This window comes from Eptesicus fuscus, chromosome 14 (assembly GCF_027574615.1).
Source record: "Eptesicus fuscus isolate TK198812 chromosome 14, DD_ASM_mEF_20220401, whole genome shotgun sequence".
Classification (NCBI taxonomy): Eukaryota; Metazoa; Chordata; class Mammalia; order Chiroptera; family Vespertilionidae; genus Eptesicus; species Eptesicus fuscus.
The window spans coordinates 63,648,284-63,668,711 of record NC_072486.1 but is presented as its reverse complement, the minus strand read 5'-3'; the positions used below and the strand labels follow the sequence as shown (position 1 = coordinate 63,668,711).

The following is a 20,428-nucleotide window of genomic DNA, read 5'->3' as shown; positions in this document are numbered from 1 at the left end:
TTTTAATGGAATGCTCTTTAGCCCAGCATTTGAAATGGAAAGGAGGTACCCTGTACCCCACGAGTCAGCCTTGGGTGAGGCATCTTGAAAGGGCACAACCGAAGTTGTAGGATCTTATGGCCGGGAGGCTTTGGAGCGCCGGAGACTATGAGGCCTGGAGAGATTTATACTTGGTCAGTGGCAGAACAGAAACTATGATGGTCATGTGCTGACAGCTGATGCCGGATTCTCTCTTCCTAAACCAGACACGATGAGGGAAATCCTCATTTTGCTTTGTCTTGTGTTTGTTTTTTTCATAGTCTTATTTAACTATGACACCCAGAAAGCATAGAAAAGGTGAGAATAATGGTGAGTTTCACCGGCAGGCAGGTCGGTCTGTAGGGCTCTAGAGCGTCCTGGAGCCATGTGGACCCGGAGGGTGGAGTTGTCTGCCTTGCTCTTCTGTCTCCGCCGTGAGTGAGGTCAGCTGAGAAGGCCCCACAGGCTGGTGCCTCTCTTCATTTGGCACATCCCATAATAGGGAAGGAAAATGGGAGTTTTTTAGGTATAGAGGTTTTTTATAATATCTAAATATTTTTAGTTTTTGAATGGCTTGTACGTGTCGGGGAAGTGTGACTGTTGGCCTGCACCTGTGGTGTGTGAGGCACAGCGGCTAATGCGTCCTTATCAGCAGGCAGCAGTGCACCGGCACTGCGCGTTATCGGAAAAGACGGCTGTTGGTGGAAATAGTCACGCTCCGGAATCACGGCATTCCGCACCTGGCGGGGGCAGCTTCTGGACCGTCACTGATAGCTCCCTTTCCTTTGTGTGTTTTTTCATCCTCACTCGTGGATATATTTTTATTGATTTTATTTATTTATTCATTTATGTATTTATTTATTTATTTATTTATTTATTTATTTATTTTTAGAGAGAGAGAGGAAGGGAGAGCAGAGAAGGAGGAAAGAGAGAGAGGGATGTGAGAGAGAAACATCGATCAATCAGTTGCCTTGTTCCTGGACATGCCCCGACTGAGGATCGAACCTGCAGCCTTTTTAGTGTACAGGACGGCACTCCAACTAACTGAGCCACCTGGCCACGGCTCACTTTGTATTTACCACCGTGGGGTCTCTCCATTGCTATGTGTTGGCCTGCCCAGCTCAGCAACTACAGCCCGGGTTTGCTTCCTGAGAACCCAGCTTTCTTCCCCTTAATCTTTTTTTTTTTTTAATTTTTTTAAAGTGTGTTTTATTGATAACAAAGCTGCATACCAGGGTCCCCTGCCCAGGACTGAGTAAAGGTGCAGCTCGGACTGGGTTCACTTACTGACCAAGCTCTCGGGAAGGAGGGGCAGTAGAACTCTTCTTGCTGTCAGCACGGTCCTCCCTGGTTTTCAGCAGTGATGCCTGTCTTTCTAGCTTTAGTGGACAGCATATTTCCTCCCTGTCCGGTGATCCTAGGGACACAGAAGCAAGTCCAGAAGCTGATTACTAAGCACTCAGGGTTGCTGGTAGCCTTTGAATTCTTCTGTGTCCACGCCTCAGTCTATACCAGTATTTTTTAAGCTGAGGGTCTTACCTTCTTAAATCAATTCAGTGTCATAACCATCTTTTTTTTTTTTCTTTAATGAAATAGAACAGCACAGCACATGTAGTCAAGATTAGCACATGTAGTCAAGATTAACCATTATTTTGTGGAAACTCTGTTTTATAAAGTGTATATACCCATATGTACGTGTATATATGGTTATAATAAAAATTAAAGTTTGAAAAACTCTCATCTGCACAACATTTCATGTGCACAATTAGCTTGGCACATCGGTTTCTAATATTCGATGTCATCAGACCCCTCCTGCTATCCTGGCCCTGCCTGTGCCCCCTGGTCTGATAACAGATGCTGCCTCCCTTGCCCAGTCCATGTTTCTGAGTCCCGGTTTTGGTATTCTGCCTAGGGCCTCCCCTGGTATGTAGGAATTCCCCTGCCCAGAGCAGGAAACTGGCCTCTGTGTTCCAGTCTGACAGTGCCTGAAACTCTGTTACCATGACCACCCGGGTGCCAAGGGCCCCTTCCTCTCGCCTAAGCACCAGCTGTTCCTGGACTCCTCGCCAACAGGAAATGGGTGCCTCAGGGCCCTGGACTCTCCTACCTGCTCTCCATTGTGGGATAGAACACCCCCTGGTGACAGTGTGGTCAACTCCAAAACTGTCCTTTTCTCAATGGCATCAGCAGCTGACAGTGTAAGGTTCAGAGAGGCCACTTACTGCCTTTGTGATCCAGGGCCTTATGCCAAATCTTAGATACTCGTGGGTACTCGGCAAATGTTTATATTCCCCCTTTGTTCTTCTAGACCTGTGCCTGGGTGTAACTCTGGTACCTGTTCCACTGGGTCTGTTTTTAAGATGCAACTTCTCTCTATTTGGCCTAATTAGTAGCGTCAGCTAAGCCACATCTGACCCTGAGCTGAGATGTGTCAGGGAGACAGGTTTTGACTGGGAAGGGGAGACCTCAGAAAAGAGTTCACCCAGAAGAAAAGAAGTAAATGATACAAGCAGACATAATAATACTCTTGTTCTCAAGCAACTTTTGTTCTTCCTCTTCTTTCTCTTACCTGCCTGCCTGACAGGAATTGATAGACGTGGGTGTGTTTTACTTTTTCCATTTGAAAAAGGGCAAGAAAACTGCCTGCATTGGCTTCCTCCTCTTGAACAGCTGCAGTTCAGTTGTTGGAAAGCTGAGGAGTGCATAACAAAGGCCCTGGCCTTCACGCTGTCTACGCGGAGTGGTTGGGCTTTGGTCACCACTGGCCCAGAGGACTCTCTTTAGAAAGATGTTTTGAGGACATTTCAGTGTGACTTGACTAACTCCCTGGGTTCATTGAGCCATCTTGTTTTCTAGATTTAATCACTCGGTGGCCTCCCAGGATTCAGAGAGAGCTGCTGGGATCTTTTGAGATTTTAGAATACCAAGAAAGTGACAGAGGAACAGGATGTGTACATCTGCTAACCAGTGAGACTCGGTTATCTTTTGTGCCCTTTTAGTGGAAATTCTTTCCCTTGGTCCCTGCTGCCTGGTGAGTTGTCCTAGCCTCATCCCAGTTCTAGGCCCCTGTTCACAGCAGCCTTACCAGCCGCACCCCAGTCAGCCCACCCAAATGGCTGCTGAGGGTAGAAACAAATGCTTATTTTAGCATTATTCTTGTTTCTGCAGTAATGCTTTATCTATGGTTATGTGGCCAAAAAATTTAATAGAATTGTTTATTTTTCTCTCTGACAATTCTATTGCTTAGTTTGCAGATATAAAATGAAGTGTTTTGGGCTGTTGGTATTGTAAAAACCATGGGCTATCTTTCATTCCATTTTACTCCAGCCCCATCTCTCCCAAGGTTAATCTCAGGCTCTTTGGCTCTCTCTGAGTTTATTATTGTCTTACAAAATAAGCTTCTTTTCCCTGTGCAGCCTAGCACTGAGTGCCAGGCATGAGCCCTGGTGGTCTCACCTGTGTGACAATTGCATGGGACCTCCAGCTGTCCCATGTTAGCTTGGGTGGGAGACCAGCCCTGGCCACCAGCTCAAGCAGCTCTCGGCTGCAGTGCGCTTCCTGTCTAGCATCTGGTTTGACGTGATGTTACTCCTTTTGTGAGGCTTTGAGGCTTGGAGAGAAAGGTCTCTTCTTGAGCTTCTAGAAAACCCAAGGTATAAACAATTCCTCTTCCTCTGAGCTTTATGACCTTGAGTCTGTGCTGTGGCCAGAAACATGAACAGCCACCTGGCTTCATCCTTAAGAGATGTACCTTCTGCTCTAGCTGGTTTGGCTCAATGGATAGAGCATCGACCTGGGACTGAAGTTGTCCCAGATTCGATTCCGGCCAAGGGCACATGCCTGGGTTGCGGGCTTGATCCCCAGTAGGGGGCGTGCAGGAGGCAGCCAATCAGTGATTCTCTCTCATCATTGATGTTTCTCTCTCTGCCTCTCCCTTTCTCTCTGAAATCAATAAAATATATTTTTAAAAAAAGAGAGAGAGAGAGAGATGTACCTTCTGTCCCTGCAGTGGCTCCTTTTCGCCCAAAGGCTCCCCAGCAGGTGTTGCGGTGGCCTAGGTGCTCTGCTGCTTTGCCCCCTGTGCCACATCTCTTGTTCCCCCATCGAGGCTGTTTGTAAATAAGAGGGAACAACTCACAATTCTGCCTTATGGTGCAGGAGTGACCATCCATGAATCAGACATGGGCCCTGAATGTGTCCTCCCCATAATTTGATTGTTCTCTTTTCCTGTGGCTGTAGATTAGTTCATCTTTTTACTGCAATATGATTTTGGGGAAAATATTTACAAGTCTAATCTGTACATCAAAACACGACCCATTTCATGGCCTGTCAGAGATGAGCACTGTTAGTAATAAATATATTTGCAAAGTAAATTATTAAACCAAAGCAAGGAAGAAAGGCAGTCTGAGTTAGATACTGAGCACCTGTTTTGTATGAATACGTTTCTGGATACAAAGAAGTGTGAAGGATGCGATTCTGCACTTGTGGATCTTGCAGGCTAGTTGTGGAATGAAAGATAACTAAGATGTTGAGCTTGGGTAACTGCTAAGAGTAATAATGATAATAATGATCAAATAATAAGAGCTAAAATGTATTGAACCTTTCCCTATGTCAGGCATTGTGCTAAGTATTTTATATCCCTAGTTCACACAACCACCATTATGAAACTTTGCAGTTAGGGCAGTGGAGGCTTTGAATGGTACAGTAACTTGGGCAAGGTCACAAAGCTAAGTGATAGAGTTAGGATGTGAATCTAGGTCTCTCTAACTCCAGACACCTGATACTTCATCAGTACTCTCTTTTTCTGTCTCTAATTCTGAATGAAAAACTGAAGATATTATTGTCTAAAATATAGCCAGAGGACAGAAGGGAAAGCTTATTTGAAGAGGAAAATAACACTGAGTTAACACGTGAATTTGATGGGAAAATCAGATAGTAAAGAGGAAATGCCTAGGAATCCGCGGAATGGTTCTCAGGATGCAGAACAGCTGGACTATCGGTGTGAACTAGGTAAGAGAGCCATTTATGTAAGTGATGGTTGAAGCAGTGAGACCAGGACTGTGAGGACTAGGCGTCCAAGACAAGGACTCATCCCACATCTGGGTGTGCGTGTGTTCCCTGCACATCTAACTTGGAGCTCACTGGGTCCTCCTGACAGTTCCCGATGCTGTGACTGAGAGCTCCTCTCCCATGTACTGGTAGCTGCTGTGATGGTGTTGGTTTTTCCCACCTGGGGCGAACTTCATTCCCTTATCCTACTCTCCCTTGTCTCAGACATGATGGCATTCTGATCTAATGCTTGCCTTATTAGAAGTGTTCAAGGAACTGTTCTTGCCTGACACTAAGCCTAGTGGCCCCTTTTCATCACAAATTCTCCTTTTCTCCTGACACAGGCATTGAATGCCCCAGAGGAGCCCGAAACCTCCCAGGCTTGGTGCAGGAGGGAGAGCCCTTCAGTGAGGAAGCAACGCTTTTCACCAAGGAACTGGTGCTGCAGCGAGAGGTAGGACTTCTTCCCATTGCTTCATGGATGAGGGGGTGAGAAAGTGGGGCTCACTCGGTCTCATGTCAGAAACCAGCCTGTCACTTTTTCTGGTGCTCAGCCTTCCACATCCATGATCCTTTCTGTGTCTGCCCACATCCTGTTTCCTGGAGCCCTGAATCCTTGGCCAGCTGCCCCCAAATTGCTGCACATCATTGGTGTCCTGGGATGCGTGGTGATCACCAGGCCAGCATCCTGATGCAGAACTCACAGCTTTGCAGTCCTCCTGCTCGCGAATTAGCCTGAGCCGTCTGCCTCCAGCTGGATTTAGAAGCTTGACTAACTCTGTCAGGGGCCAATTTTCTTTGAACATTTATTTGTATCTTTTAGTAATTGCATTTTCTATAGCAGGTTCTCGGACTGAATTTAATTGTATTCTGTTTCTGCCTGTTGGGCTGGCTCTTACAGGCAGGAGTTAGGCTTCTCATCTGCTGTGGTGCCCATCTACCTGTTCATTTCTATGAAGTCATAGTCAACAGATCCATCTTCTTTCCAGGACTGTGCCAGCCATAAGTCCACAAGAAAAGAACAGTGGGAGGAGTGTGCTGGGCTCAGACTTAGGATTTTAGATCTGCTTTTGTCCTCTTTTATTTTATGATCAACTCCATTATAATATCATAATATGCACAGAGCTAAAAGGTTATGAGCTCCTGAAGGTTATCCTGAAGGAGTGAAGGGTCTTTTTAGATTAGTGGTTGCCAACCGGTGGTCCGCAAGGTCTGAAAGGTTGGCAACCGCTGGTTTAGATCTTTCAGATCAGATGTGGGCTCCTTTGGGATTTTAAGTGATACAGGTGTCTATTAATAAGCTTCAGCATCTCTCATTTTGATTTCAATCACCAGCGAATATATTAGGTGTGAGAGGTACTGAAGAACCGGCTAGCTCAAGATGCTTATATTAGACTAGAGGCCTGGTGCACAAAATTCGTGCGCGGGGAGGGGGGGTGTCCCTCAGCCCAGCCTGCACCCTCTCCAATCTGGGACCCCACGAGGGATGTCCGACTGCCCGTTTAGTATCAGGCCTAAACGGGCAGTCGGACATCCCTCTCTCAATCCAGGACTGCTGGCTCCCAACCGCTCACCTGCCTGATTGCCCCTAACCGCTTCTGCCTGCCAGCCTGATCACTCCCTAACCACTCCCCTGCCAGCCTGATCGATGCCTAACTGCTCCCCTGCCAGCCCAATTGCCCCTAACTGCCCTCCCCTGCCGGCCTGATCACCCTAACTGTCCTCCCCTGCAGGCCTGGTCACCCCCAACTGCCCTCCCCTACTGGCCTGGTCGCCCCCAACTGCCCTCCCCTGCAGGCCTGATTGCCCACAACTGCCCTCCCTTGCAGGCCTGGTCCCTCCCTACTGCCCTCCCCTGCTGGCCCGATTGCCCACAACTGCCCTCCCCTGCCAGCCATCTTGTGGCAGCCATCTGTGTCCACATGGGGGCAGCCACCTTTGACCACATGGGGGTGGCCATCTTGTGAGTTGGAGTGATGGTCAATTTGCATATTACCTCTTTATCATATAGGACTAGCCTGGCCTTAAGAAAACCACCACTTTCTGCTATTGGTTACCACCTCTTTGGTATTCTCTAGCGCTTGCTTTCTCATTTTGTGCAAGTGGCATGGCAAAAGAAATTCTGAACCCTCAGTCTGAGAGATATGGGTTCCAGTTCTCAAATACCAGCTGCAACCACCTGGTATTGCTTCACATCCCCCTCTTTACAGTGAGGGTGGGGTTCAGCCCTTAGTTGTTGCCTCAGTTTCACATTGCCCTCTACTTGGTCAGATACATTTATGTTTGTGAAGAAGGTATCTTGCCACACAAGGTGCCCCCCTCCCTCTATTTTGTAACTGCACAGTGTAGCTTGATTTTTTTTATCAGTTAAAGGCAGCCCCCTGCTAGAGAAGTATTCAAGAATTCAAACACTCCAGTTGTCCATCAGTAGTTACAATTTTTGAAGTGGCCCAGGGGTTAGGTAGAAGGGGCCAGCCAGTACTGTAGAATTTTTCTCTGTTTTGGCCTTTGGATAAGGCACTACAGAGCAGTGTCATGTTGGAGAAAGCAGGTTAGTCCATTCAGTGTCATGACTTACAGACATTGCAGAGGAAGGAACAACAGATGTTTGCTTGTTGTTCTTTGGTAGAGGAAAGAAATCGCTGTGTTCGATTGCCTGAGACATTTGTTAGTAACATCCTCATAAATACTATCTAAATCACACTCTTTTGCCTCCCATTTTCACATAGTCATCTTCCTGTGTTTTCTCATCTCCGAAAGTTCCTTTCCCGTTCTTCTTCACCTCTTGTTTCCCCAGCCACTTTCCCTCCTGATCATGTTTCTGGCCGCTGGTGGTACCCAAAAGCACAAGGGGGTCAAAGAGAATACTGATCACTAAGAGGAGTGAATGGCCCAAAGCTCTTTTACTCTCTCATGGTTATTATGAACTTACCTTTGTCTGTATATTTGCTGATACTTGACTGTTGAAAAAGGTAAAATTTTCCTCCATCTTCTCTGATGCTCCAGGCATGTGAGTTTGCAGAGCCTTAGTCTAATCCAAAGTTGATATTTCTCTTCCTTGTTTGTAGCGTCCCAGTCTTTCATAGCCCTAAGTCAGGGTCTCTTACTAAAGAACTTTTCTGCATTTTCTTAGCTGCTCATATGATTACTTGGGCTGCCTCTTTTGAAAGGTCTTTATATAGAGGAAAGACAAGGATGGCCTAAACTAAGGAGAAATTGGAATTTTAACTAAAGGAACCAATTATAGCCTGTTCTTCTGGGCATTTTCCTTTATGTAACATATGAAAACTGTTTTCTGAACAGTGTAGGAATGAAGAGAGGTTCTTTTTTGTTACAGGTTTATTCATGTGCTTTTACCTATATAGTACCTTCACTTTTTCCCCCTAAATCAGTGATGGGCAACCTTTTGAGCTTGGTGTGTCAAACTTCACCAAAAAACTGAGCATAACTTGGGTACTGTGTCACTTTGAGGAAAAAACATTATTTCACAAATGTTTCATCCTCAGGAGCAGCAAATGTTTCATCCTCGGCATGCGGCCGCCTCAGCGGCCCCGTGTCATCAGAAATGGCTACGCGTGTCAGTGCTGACACGCGAGTCATAGGTTCGCCATCACTGCCCTAAATTGTTCTGTAGAACTTTTCTTTTTGCCCTCCTTCCCTCACCCCTCAAGGATTTATCTAGAAAATGTGATGATGCCTTGGTACTCCTGGATGCAGATGTCCTTCCCACCTGCAGGAGAAAGTACTGTAGTGTAATTACATGGATGCCTGAGTGTAGGTCTACAGCCTCCCACCTCCCGTAGTTCTTACCTTCAGGGCAGTCTCCATTGAGCCACGTTCCACTCCAGAAACTCTTCTGGAGCCAAGATGCTGCTGTGATGGCCACAGTTAAACTGGTGTTTTTTTGGTTGTTTGGTTGGTTGGTTGGTTTTTTTTTTGTTAATTCTCACCGAGGATATTTTTCCCATTGATTTTTTAGAGAAGAGCAGGAGGAGGGAGGGGGGAGGGAGGGAGGGAGGGAGGGAGGGAGATGGAAAGAAAGAAACATCGATGTGAAAGAGACACATCGATTGGTTGCCTCCCACACACACCCCTACTGGGGCCGGGATTGAACCTGCATTCCAGGTATGTACATTTGACCAGGAATCGAACTCGTGATCCCTCATCGTGCAGGCTCACACTCTAACCACTTAGCAGCACTGGCCAGGGCTAAACTGATATTTTGTACCTTCCTTCTATTCCCTTGATAATCAGATTCAGTTCAGTATATAATTGGGTATTGTGAAGATGTGATTGTCCTTGACCCTGCCCTACCCCTCCCTCTGATATTTTATCATATTTTGGCCAGAATTTCTCTACCCCCACATGCTTTTCCCAGTTACTATAAATCTTCATTATCATATAGGAAAGGAGAGCACACAGCTACCTTGATTTCACAGTACCTCCTAGGCCCCCTGTGCGGGTCCCACAGAGGCTTGGCCATCGTTGGACTCCCACAAATGGGGTAAACCGACTGGAGAAGGGTATGCAGTGGGGGCAGGACTGTAATGGACACTGCCCCTAGGTCAGCCCCTCTGCCAGGGAGGGGACAGAAAGCTGGGGGCAGGGTGCCTGGTCCTGAAAAGTGACCCCCTGTTTATGAATAAAGTATATTGTCTTGGCTATGGGTAGCCAGCCCAGAAATTGCTGCCTGTCTTTCTCTATTTTGAGTGAAAAAAGAATTGTAATCTTTTCATCCATTCCTCATGAGGAGCCTGTGGAGTCTCAAAAAAGTCTCTTCTTTATATTTCAGATATTCTCCCCACCCGCATTACCTTGAGACCAGATAGCCCTACTTTCCTTAAATGTGTTTATAATGACACCAGTCAGTCAGCATGGAGCTATGGGCATTTCTAGCCTCACTAGGCTCCATTGCTGAGTGCCTCCCTGCCACCTCTCATTGCATTTCCTTTTTTTTTTTTCTTTTTGGCACGGTTCTTCTCAGCCATTGGCTTTTGTTCCCTTTCCCGAGTTGGGTGTCTGTGATTACTGTTCCAGGTCAGTGGTGTAGGTCTTCTAGTGTTCTTGCCCCAAGGTTAGACACCTGTGACCTTCTACCTGATTCCCTTATGACCTTGAAGGCCAAAGCAGCCAAGGAACTCTCAAAGGATTTCACTTATTTTTACTCAAAGGAAATCGAATAAGCTCAACAGTTCATTCCAGGCTGACTGAGTTGGTGTAGAGCAGGGGTGGGCAAATCCAGCCCACTGCCCTCTTTATCAATAAAGTTTTATGAAAACACCGGCACACTAATTGTTCTGTGTTCTCTCTGTGGCTGCTTTAGTGCTGTAACATCAGAGTTAAGTGGTTACCACGGGCTCTATGGCCCACACAGCCTAAAATACTTACTCTCTGTCCCTTTATCAAAAAAGTTTGCTGACCCCTGCTGTAGAGTTGGATTAACCTTTTGCACTCGGATGTCGAGTGTGACTCGACATGGTTAGCATCGGTAGCAGCTCGAGAAAAAAGCAAGCGAGTGCAAAGGGTTAAATGGCTGGTTATATGAGTTTGCCCCCGTGTCCCCTGCCCTTGAGGAGCAAAAGGCGTGAGATCACTGTGGCTGTTGCTGTAGCTGACTGAGAGCTGAGTGCTGTTACCCTTTTAATGGCATGTGCTTGGTGACACCCTCTTTGCTCCCTCCCCCCAATACAGATGCCTCTTACAGGCAAGTCCCTCCACACTGCCAAGGGTAGGAAGATCTGGTGTCATTTCTGAAATGTGGGACTGTGCCCATGTCTAGCATCTTCCCCGAAGTCCTGGTGAGAGATAGCATTAGCTAATGGGTAGATAACCGGTGTAAAAGTGCGGACTGCTAGGTTTTCACACTCCAGTTACCATGTGGTCCTGAGTGAGTGATTCTTTCCTGCTTTGGCATTCCTGTCTAAAACATTGATCTAGCAGGCCCAAGCCATCCTCTGGGAATGTCTGGCCCTGCCAAGGCATTACGGGTGAGTTAATTAAATGTTTGACCAAATACAGCAGGCTAGTTTTTAAGTTGATAATTTTGTATGGCCCTCAATGTTATAAAGATCCAAATGGCCCTTGGCAGAAAAAGAGGTTCCCCACCCCTGCTTTGGAGCCCTTCTTTTGAGTAAAATAGTCATTTGGGATCTCTTCACACCTTCTTGCCAGAAGGCCAGCTAACCAGTATGCACTCACTGACCAGCTGCTGCCTGTTCAGCACTGGGGTCACTGTTAGGAAACCTGCGCTTTTAGAGAAGGGGCTGCAAGGTGGTGGTAAAGAGATCAATACCATAGTTTAACCTTCTTCACATTTCCAGGCTGTGGGACAGGGGGCAGGATACAGAGGCTTGGTGATCATTTCCGAGGCCTTTCTCAATGACCCCTTTGTCCTTTCTGAGATCTGAGAAATTGCCTTTTGCTGCTGCCTGGAAAATGACGTCCTCATGCTGGCCAGCCTGAGCTGCAAGCTGGCTGCTGCCCTGACCTATTTCCCTTCTTCCTGCTGGCATAAAAGGGAGGATGTCCCCCTGGGGAGCTCATTCCGCGGGCTGCAGTAGCCAGGGCCCTGTCCTGGATTCCCTCTCTCCCACTACCCCTGCTTTTTTACAAACAAAGGTACATGAAAGCATTACAAGCAGCTGTTGCTGTTTGAAAAACATGTACTTATGTTTCTGGGAATATGGACTCAGCAGCGAATATTGGTATGTATTAATGGAAGGGCATTTGTCTGGGAAAGAAAACTTAGAATAAAAGTGTTTCTATGTCCTTTGTTTTAGCACCAAGTGTCCTGCTCTTGTCTGAAAAAGATAACTCCATAAGCAATTTGCCTTTTCTCTAAATCGGTTCTCCCCCCACCCCCACCGTGCCCTCTGTCTTTCTCCACATCTCCCCACAAGCCCTATTGTATATGCTCTCTCACCCTTTCTGTCTGTAGGCCCTTCTTTGTCCAGGAGACCACGGGAGGAGGATCAATGGCAGACTTGTATCTCTGGGTCAAAGTGATGGGGACAGTTCAAGCCACAGGGAAATCTGAGGGTGAGGGACACCTGGTACAGGTGAGGCCCATGGCACACTGAACTCCAGCTCTCCCTGAGTGCCATGCCCCTCGGTAATGCTCACTGAGGCATGAAGAGTAGCCCAATGGAAAAGTAAGCCAGCTGTCCCACAATGTTCCACTTATTTGCACAAAGATATCCTGTTCTAAGTTATCTCCACCATTGCCTGGGAAAAGGGGATACAGTAAGGCCAGCTCTCCATCAGCTCTTGTCCCAGAAGGTGTGGAAGGCTGTGTGGGCTAAGGCTTTTCTCACCTCCCCACACTCTTTCGACAGTTCATCACCCACCAGTGGTCTTTTATGTTTTTCCATTTAGGCTGTTTTCTTTGAAGGGGGCTCAGGTAAAGACCTTCGTCTTAATAGTGATCAAACTTTCATTGTATATAGCTTTTTCTAGCATAAACGTGCTTTTATATACAATATTTCATTTTGATCTCACAGCAAACCTATAAGAAAAATAGCGCAATTTTAGAGTTCAGGAAACTGAGATGCACGGTGGCCTGCCTTTATTCGCAGAGCTTGTTATAGGACAAATACCAAAACCCAAATAGCTACATTTCAAATTAGATCCTTTTCCCCCCAGTTTGCCAACTTTGCATTAGAAGGTGATCATTCTTTTAGCCAAATTTTATCATTTCTCAACCTTCAAATATCTGGAACTAGTTAATTTTGTAAAGGGCTTCCCTGAAGGTCCAGCACTGACAGAGTTCACCTCCAGTAAGGAACCACAGGGTCTGATTGTGGATGCTCACAAGACTGCACAGGGATCTAAAGCAGCGATTTTCAGCTGGTGTGCCACAAGAATTCTTAAAACATGGAATACCAGACTGTTTAGTCAGGCGCACTCACCTCTTTTCCTTTAGAGCAGCGATTTTCAATCTTTTTCATCTCATGGCACATATAAATTAGTTACTAAAATTCTGTGGCACATGAAAAAATAGATTTCTTTTACCACCTGACAAAAAGGAGTAATTTTGATTCACTCACACTAGATGGCTATTGTTGTGTTGGCTCTTGTCATTTTTTTTGACAACTTAAGGCAAGCATGTCAAACCAGGCTAACACGGGCCAAATAAACAAGGCTTAAGTTTATGTGGGCTGCAAAAAAACAAAAGCTTCCATTTTCATAGAAACGTAGGTTTATTTTGAAAAGTATAGTATAAAAAAAAAAGAACAACCCCAATGATAAAATTAATGTTTTCTTCCTGACACTTGGCATCTCTTCTCTGCTACTATCTTTCCTATTTCAGGGGAAATCTTGTTCGCAGTGATTACTTTCAAGACTGGCCCAAGGTGAATGTCAGTAATTCTGGATCTGACAGGAGACTTACTTCCTTTCATAATTGTAAATAACTGCTCACACCATTATACTGGCTGGGCCACAAAAATATTCATTGTGGGCCGCATGACGGAGTTTAACATGCTTGATTTAAGGAAAAAATGTCAGTGCCCCTGACTAAATAGTCAGGTATTGCATTTTTAAAAATTCTGCGGCATACCGGTTGAAAATCGCTGACCTAAGGAATTTGCTATGGACATGCCTCCTCGAAATACTTATTCTGTTCTTGTCACAGTCCTTATATCTTCTGACTGCTTCAATCCTGCTGCATCTGTTGTTTGACCTTTGTGGGCCTTACCAGGTGTACCGGTTAATAATGCGGATTTTTTTCACTAGATGGAGTTATACATATATTGATATATATGCGATTTGATATGTATGCTATTTTGTTGTATTGACAGCAAGCTTCAAAACATATGTCAAATTTTGTGAAGGTGTTAACATCATAGATATTTTTATGCTTAAAAATGTCAAATTTCATACCAAAAAAAGAGCTTTTAATTCATTATTTTGAAGAAAAGTGCTGCTGAAAGTTATTGTATACTTCGGGAAGCTGATAGTGAGCATGCTCCATCTCAAGGTACTTGTGAACGCTGGTTTAAACGCTTTAAAAGTGATGATTTCGATGCGAAAGACAAAGAACGTCCAGGTCAACCGAAAAAGTTTGAAGACCAACAATTACAAGCATTATTGGATGAAGATGCATGTCAAACTCAAAAACAACTTGCAGAAAGATTAAATGTTGCTCAGCAAACCATTTCCGATTGTTTATAAGCAATGGTAAAGATTTTTAAAGGAAGGAAAATGGGTGCCACATCAAATGAACGAAAGACAAATGGAAAACCAAAAATTCATCAGTAAAATGTTGCTTCAACGGCACGAAAGAAAGTCTTTTTTGCATCGAATTGTGACCGGCGATGAAAAGTAGATTTATTTTGAGAATCCCAAATGCACAAAATCATGGGTTGATCCAGGTCAAATCGCTTCGGAAAGAAGACAATGCTCTGCGTTTGGTGGGATCAGGAAGGTGTGATGTATTATGAGCTTCTAAAACCAGGTGAAACCGTTAATACTGATGGCTACCGACAACAAATAATCAATTTGAACCACGCTTTGATCGTGAAATGACCAGAATGGGCCAGAAGACACGGCAAAGTAATTTTGCTTATGATAACACACCGTCACACACTTCACAACCAGTTAAAGACACGTTAGAAGATCTTGCCTGGGAAGTATTAACCCACCCGCTATATTCACCAGACCTTGCTCCTTCAGATTACCACTTGTTCTGATCAATGGCACACGCACTTTCTGAGCAGCACTTCAAAACATACGAAGAAGTGGAAAATTGGGTCTCTGAATGGTTTGCCTCAAAACAAGAAAAGTTGTATTGGGACGGTACCCACAAATTACCTGAAAGATGGGGGAAATGTGTAGCTAGCGATGGACATTACTTTGAATAAAGCACTTTTTATGTTTCTCTTGAAATTATCATGTTTTCTTTGATTATAAAATCCGCATTATTAACCGGTACACCTGGTATTTTTCATGTAATGAGGCCTCTGTAACCTATTTGGCTTCATTTCAGTTTGATCGTGTATGTGGTCATATGAAATAGGACTATGTATATTTATAATCCTATTTCTCATGTTTTTAGAAGACAAATCTGGCTAAGTAAGTACCTTGTTATAAATATATAACTTCCCACTGCCTCTGGGGGTAAAGTCTAATTTCCTTAGTTTACACATATCCCTGATTACCTCCAACTTCATGTCTTCCCCACTACTCGTTTCATAATTTGTCATCAGAACTGGCCTTATACTCACAGTTCCCCATATATATCATGCCATTTTATCTCTCCCATCCCTTAAGTCAACTTAAGCTCTCCAGCCAGTTTATCAGCCATCCCCCTTCTTTGCCTTTTTATTCCTACCTGTCCTTTAAGATAATCTTCCTTTTCAAGAAAGCCTTCTCTTGATCTCCCAGTCTGGGTAAGATGCCCTTCCTTCAGTCCCCAGAGCACCCCATGCACACATCTGTCATGTCCTGACCAACGATGTTGAAGGATCTGTGTTGGCCTCTCCGCTAGATTGTAAGCAACTCAAGGACAGGAACTTGCTTTTGTCTTGTGTTCTTGGTATTTTTGCCTAGTATATAAGAAATACTCAATAGATAACATATTGGTTCTATCAACTATTCCCTGTGGCCCAATTCTAGAGATTGGGAAGAAGGCCTATTCTTTTGTTGTTCTTTATAGTTCTTTGGGGAAACTCTAAACTCAGCATTTGTAAGAGGAAGACTTTGGAGTATGAGTATTGAGGCTGCAACTCAACAACTTCTCACTGAAAAAGTCCATTACCAAGACCTGACTGCACTTCCAATGGGATGCTGACCTCCCTGGGTCTCCCCATCTGTCCAACCAGAATGCTTAAAGATAGTGCAATAATATGTGAGTGTCTTGAAAAGAAAGCATTGGTGTCCCTTCATCACTCTCCTGATTTAAGCTACTCCTTTCTTTCCCTCCTGGTATGTTTCCTATCCTCTGCTTTTGTGGATCAAACCATTAACGAGGTGAAAGGCTTATTTTGAAGTTCCCAAGTCAACAAATTCCTGTTCAACAAGCATCATGAGAATAGCAGGCTGTTATCTGCTCACTTACAGCCTCTTCATTTCTGGGCTCCTGGCCCTTGCCAAGTATCTCTGAAAGCCCTAGAAGAGGGAAGGCCTTCTAATCCCATTCCAGCCTCTAAATGCAAATGGCATCACAATGAGAAGGGGTGTCGTTAAAATGAAGAATGGGGGTTACTGTCCCATTGCTTTTCCCCGCCCCCACGTGCCCCTTTCCCCCCACATCAGCTTTTAAACTCAGCCAGTCACCGGTAGCTTCCCCAAGCAAGCTCAGCAGCATTTGCTGGTGGGTGCTGGGGGGTGCCAACAGTGTGCTGGCTCCAGTGGGATTCTGCTCTGCAAAGCTGCTGGCTCAGCTAGGCTGGTGTCTATTTTCCCGTTCTTCTGCTTGGAACTTTCATAGCCAGTCAAGCATAGAATTGCATCCATTCTTCTGAAATAGCTGCTGGGCCTAATTTTTCATTGGCTTGGCCATGATCCTATTACCTGTAATTATGTCGGTACGGGCTGAATGTAATAAGTTGGATAGTCTTCACTGCCCTCCAGAGGCTAGTGTTCACATCCCGCTGGCTTTGGGGTTGGAGCAGAATAATGTGGAATAAGGTTTAGGCCTTCAAGATATTTGGCTCCCTTTTGACATGTAGGAAGGCCTCAAGGATGTAATTCTATCCCAGGGGAGAAAATGCTTTTCAGGAGAGGGATTCTTCCTTTCCCTGGGGAGTTGGTCACTACTATCGTAAAATCTTTCTTGAGAGACGTTGTGTTTTCTGTGCCAATCAGTTTGTTTTTCTTACTGTTCCTACCAGTGAAAGGAAATACAAGGGATAGTCCATAGACCTGACAAATTCCATTTCCTCCACAAGTAGAAGCCTCAGCAATGCCAAGGAGGCCCTGGCACTGATTTTTCTGCTCCGTCTTTAGTTCTCACCCACATCCATGTCCCAAACATGACTTTCTCTTGCATCTTTCTACTGGAATGGTCCACATTACTTACTTTGAACCTCATCAAATTTGAGGCCTGAAAAAGAAAAATTGAGGCCTGAAAATAAGTATAGTGGGCAGCTATTGGAAAATGCATTTACTGGTTCACTTCAAGATTATCAGTGAACAAGATTTCACAAGGTCATGAAAATCCTTCAAACAGAGCCTTGCTAAGCAGAACCCTGCCACCTATTGTATTCGATTCTGTCCACCTGTCATAAAATGATGTTATTGTATTTTTAAGGTAATAATAACCCAAGCACTCTATTTTCCAGCCATGAAGGAATTGCAACTGTTAGAAAGAAATGTGAAGTACTTGAACCAATTGGTTGAAAGTACGAAAGGCATGGTCCCTATAGTGGTCAAGAAAAACATTTGTAAATTGGCCATGCTTTTTTTTTTGGGGGGGGGGGGGGCTGTATTTGTTTTATTTTTATTGTTGACACTATCACAGATGTTCCCCCTTTTGCCCACCTCCACCCAGTCCCAACCCTTCCTCCCTCTGGCCTTCACCACACTGTTGTCTATGTCCATGGGCTATGTATGTATGTTCTTTGGATAATCTCTTCACCTTCTTTCATCCAGTCCTGCTCACCAGCCTCCCCTTTGACATCTGTCAGTCTGTTGTTCCTTACATCCATGCCTCTGGTTCTATTTTGTTCATCAGATTCCACACCTGGAGATTAAAATGGTGTTCTTTATGAGCCATCCTGTGGAAGACAGCTATTGCCAGGCACATTTAGCCTTCTGGTCTACCTTCTGTAGAGCTATGTAGAGCCTGTGACCCAGAACAAATGGAGAAATGCTGTCAAAAGTAAGATACTGCTGGGCTCCTTAGAGGTGAGGATTGTGCTAGGAGAGCTGGGTGCCATTTATTTTAATTAGATGTATTAGATGCCCCTTGCAACAATTCATCATGTCTCTTACCTCTTCTCTCATCCTGAATACTCACCATTTCTTGAACTTTGGTCAGTGTGTGCTTAAAAAACAAGAAAGCTAATATTCTTGATATAATAAAAAATTTTTGTTTCTCAGGTGAAATCCCTTACTGTGAAGTCTTTCTACTTCCTTCTGGAAGCCTAATTTGGTAAATAGTTCTGTGTTTCATTAATAGCTTCTGATTAGCAGGTCACACAAAAGATGACCTCATACATATTTGCCCTCTCTGTTTGCAGAACTTCCCATAGGACCATGAAACCCATGTGGACTTGCATGTGAGCTTTCATGCTGGCATGTTTGGGGGTCTTAGTGCCTCATGCCTCCCTGTTCTGTTTGTCCTGACCATTCCCAGGCATTGCCACTGCCTTTGTTAATAATTTCCCCCTGGAATTATATAATTCTACTGATACCTTTTTAGAACACAGCCCTTAATATACAGTAGCAGGGCTGCCTGCGCTGCCAGCAAAGAGTAAGCAGATTGTAGATTGCATTTGCTCTCCAGGTAATACTAACATTCTGGTGTTCCACATGTGACTCCCTCAAGGACACAGGAGTGACTGTTCTGGTTGATGAGCCAGCCTTACCCTGCCCTCTTCTTGTCATTATCATGGCTACTCCTTGTGTCTGTTGCCAAGGACTGGATGAGATCCTCTGTGTGCCAAACCAGGCTTTACTGATGAACTTCCCATTTGCCACTTCACCTGTGACAGTTTCTGGCCAGCCGAACTTAAATGGATTTTGAAAATGAAAGTGACCATTGGTCTGTTATGAAATGCTATAGTGCATGAAATAAGATTATAAGCAAGCTTTAGAATTAATAGCAGAGATACCCTAACCTGGTCTGAACAACATGTGTCACGTATTCAAGAAGGACAAGCTCATTCTTAGATCCATCTTCAGAACATTTAAAAGCATCTTTCCCTTCTTGGTCGCTTAACAGAAACTCTCCTAGTAATATGTGCAGTCAGACCTGGGTTCTCACTCTAGCCTCACCATTTACTGTGTGCTCTTGGACAGGATTCCTAGCCTCTCTAAAACCAGGCCGATCTCGGGCTTCATAGAATTCCGTATGAATGGTGCTCCTGGGGTTGTGCAGTGCAGCAGTTCGGCTAAACCTAATTGTCTCACCTATAACAAGGGTACCTTTTTCATAGCAATACCGTGGAAATAATGTACATGTGTAAAGTGCCCAGCCCTAGAGCTCTACTATACAGTAAACACTCAGTGAACAACAGCTTGCATTACCATCTTTATTATGAATGAAAGCTCTTTCAGGGTTTACCTAAAACCTAGAATTAGAACTTCAGTGTGGACAAACCACTATCCCCTGAGTAGGGAGGTAGGTTGGGCATAGGCATGTGTGTTGGGAGTAGCATTCATATTAGAATCAACAAAGAACAATAGTGAGTCCTCTCCAGTGCTTGACACACCTCAAAGCCAGGGATGGAAAATACATATATGCTACCCCCGTCCAGTCTTGTATCTATGACATTTCCAGTCAGTTACAACACTGCATTGGCTTGGGACTCAGAACTTCTCAAAACAGGCCTCCTAGAAACTACTAACAGTTGAATGGATTCGGGACTTGCACTGATAACCTATTTGCCATCCTTGGACTAAGTTCTCAAAGGAGTGTTTAAGTACCATCAAGGGTCTGCCAAACTTTTCTATGAAGTAAGATAAAAGTCAGGGTCTCTTTGCCTCTTCTTCTGCAAGGTCCTACACGTTAGAACCACTTCTTTCTAGGCAGTGTAATGTGAAGTGGAAAAGCAAAGGTCTGGAAGCAATGCCAAAGAGTCCTAAGCCATGCACAGAGCCTCTTCTATACTTGACTGTGGACAGATAAGGCCAACCATTGTCAAGCCGGGGAAGCCAGGATTCTGTGGATACCTCATAGACATCTAAGATGTAATGGCTTGAGTATCTTTGTTGTGCACTTCAGCTGCCATGGGAGTGTTTGGAGGTGATCTGCCAATACCAAGGGCTCTCCGTGCTTTCCGCGTTTTCACAGGACTTCTGACCTTGTTCACTTCCCACTGGTACTGCGACTTGAACATGAGAGTTATAGGGATGACTTACCTAGATCCTGGCTTTCTATCCTCTATTGGAATAGCAGTGCTCTTTCTGTCCCCAAACCACCTTATCATGACCACAGCAGTCTATGATTGCCATGGGTTTATCTGTTACCTGTATTAAACTGGAGAGTTGGAGGGTAGTGGAGCATCAGGCAGGAGCTCTAAAGAAATGTCTAGGTGTTAAGCAGGATTGAAAGAGACAAGAAAAGAACCCCAAGATAAATCCTTTGGACAGTAACTGCAGCAAGAACAAAAGCTATCCATTGAGCCAGGAGAGTTGAATTGGAAACTGCTTCATTTTTTCTTTCCAGGCTAACATAATGCCTCCCCCTTCTCCCTTT

General features: G+C 44.8%; 1 protein-coding gene across 1 annotated transcript in view; it reads left to right on the top strand.

Annotated features, from left to right (window-relative positions):
- Positions 1-20,428, top strand: part of SND1 (staphylococcal nuclease and tudor domain containing 1) — a 457,708-nt gene that overhangs the window by 347,885 nt on the left and 89,395 nt on the right. The window contains exon 16 of the mRNA XM_008154047.3: positions 5,412-5,521. Coding sequence (XP_008152269.1) covers positions 5,412-5,521 — 110 coding nt within the window. The remainder of the gene's footprint in view (positions 1-5,411; positions 5,522-20,428) is intronic.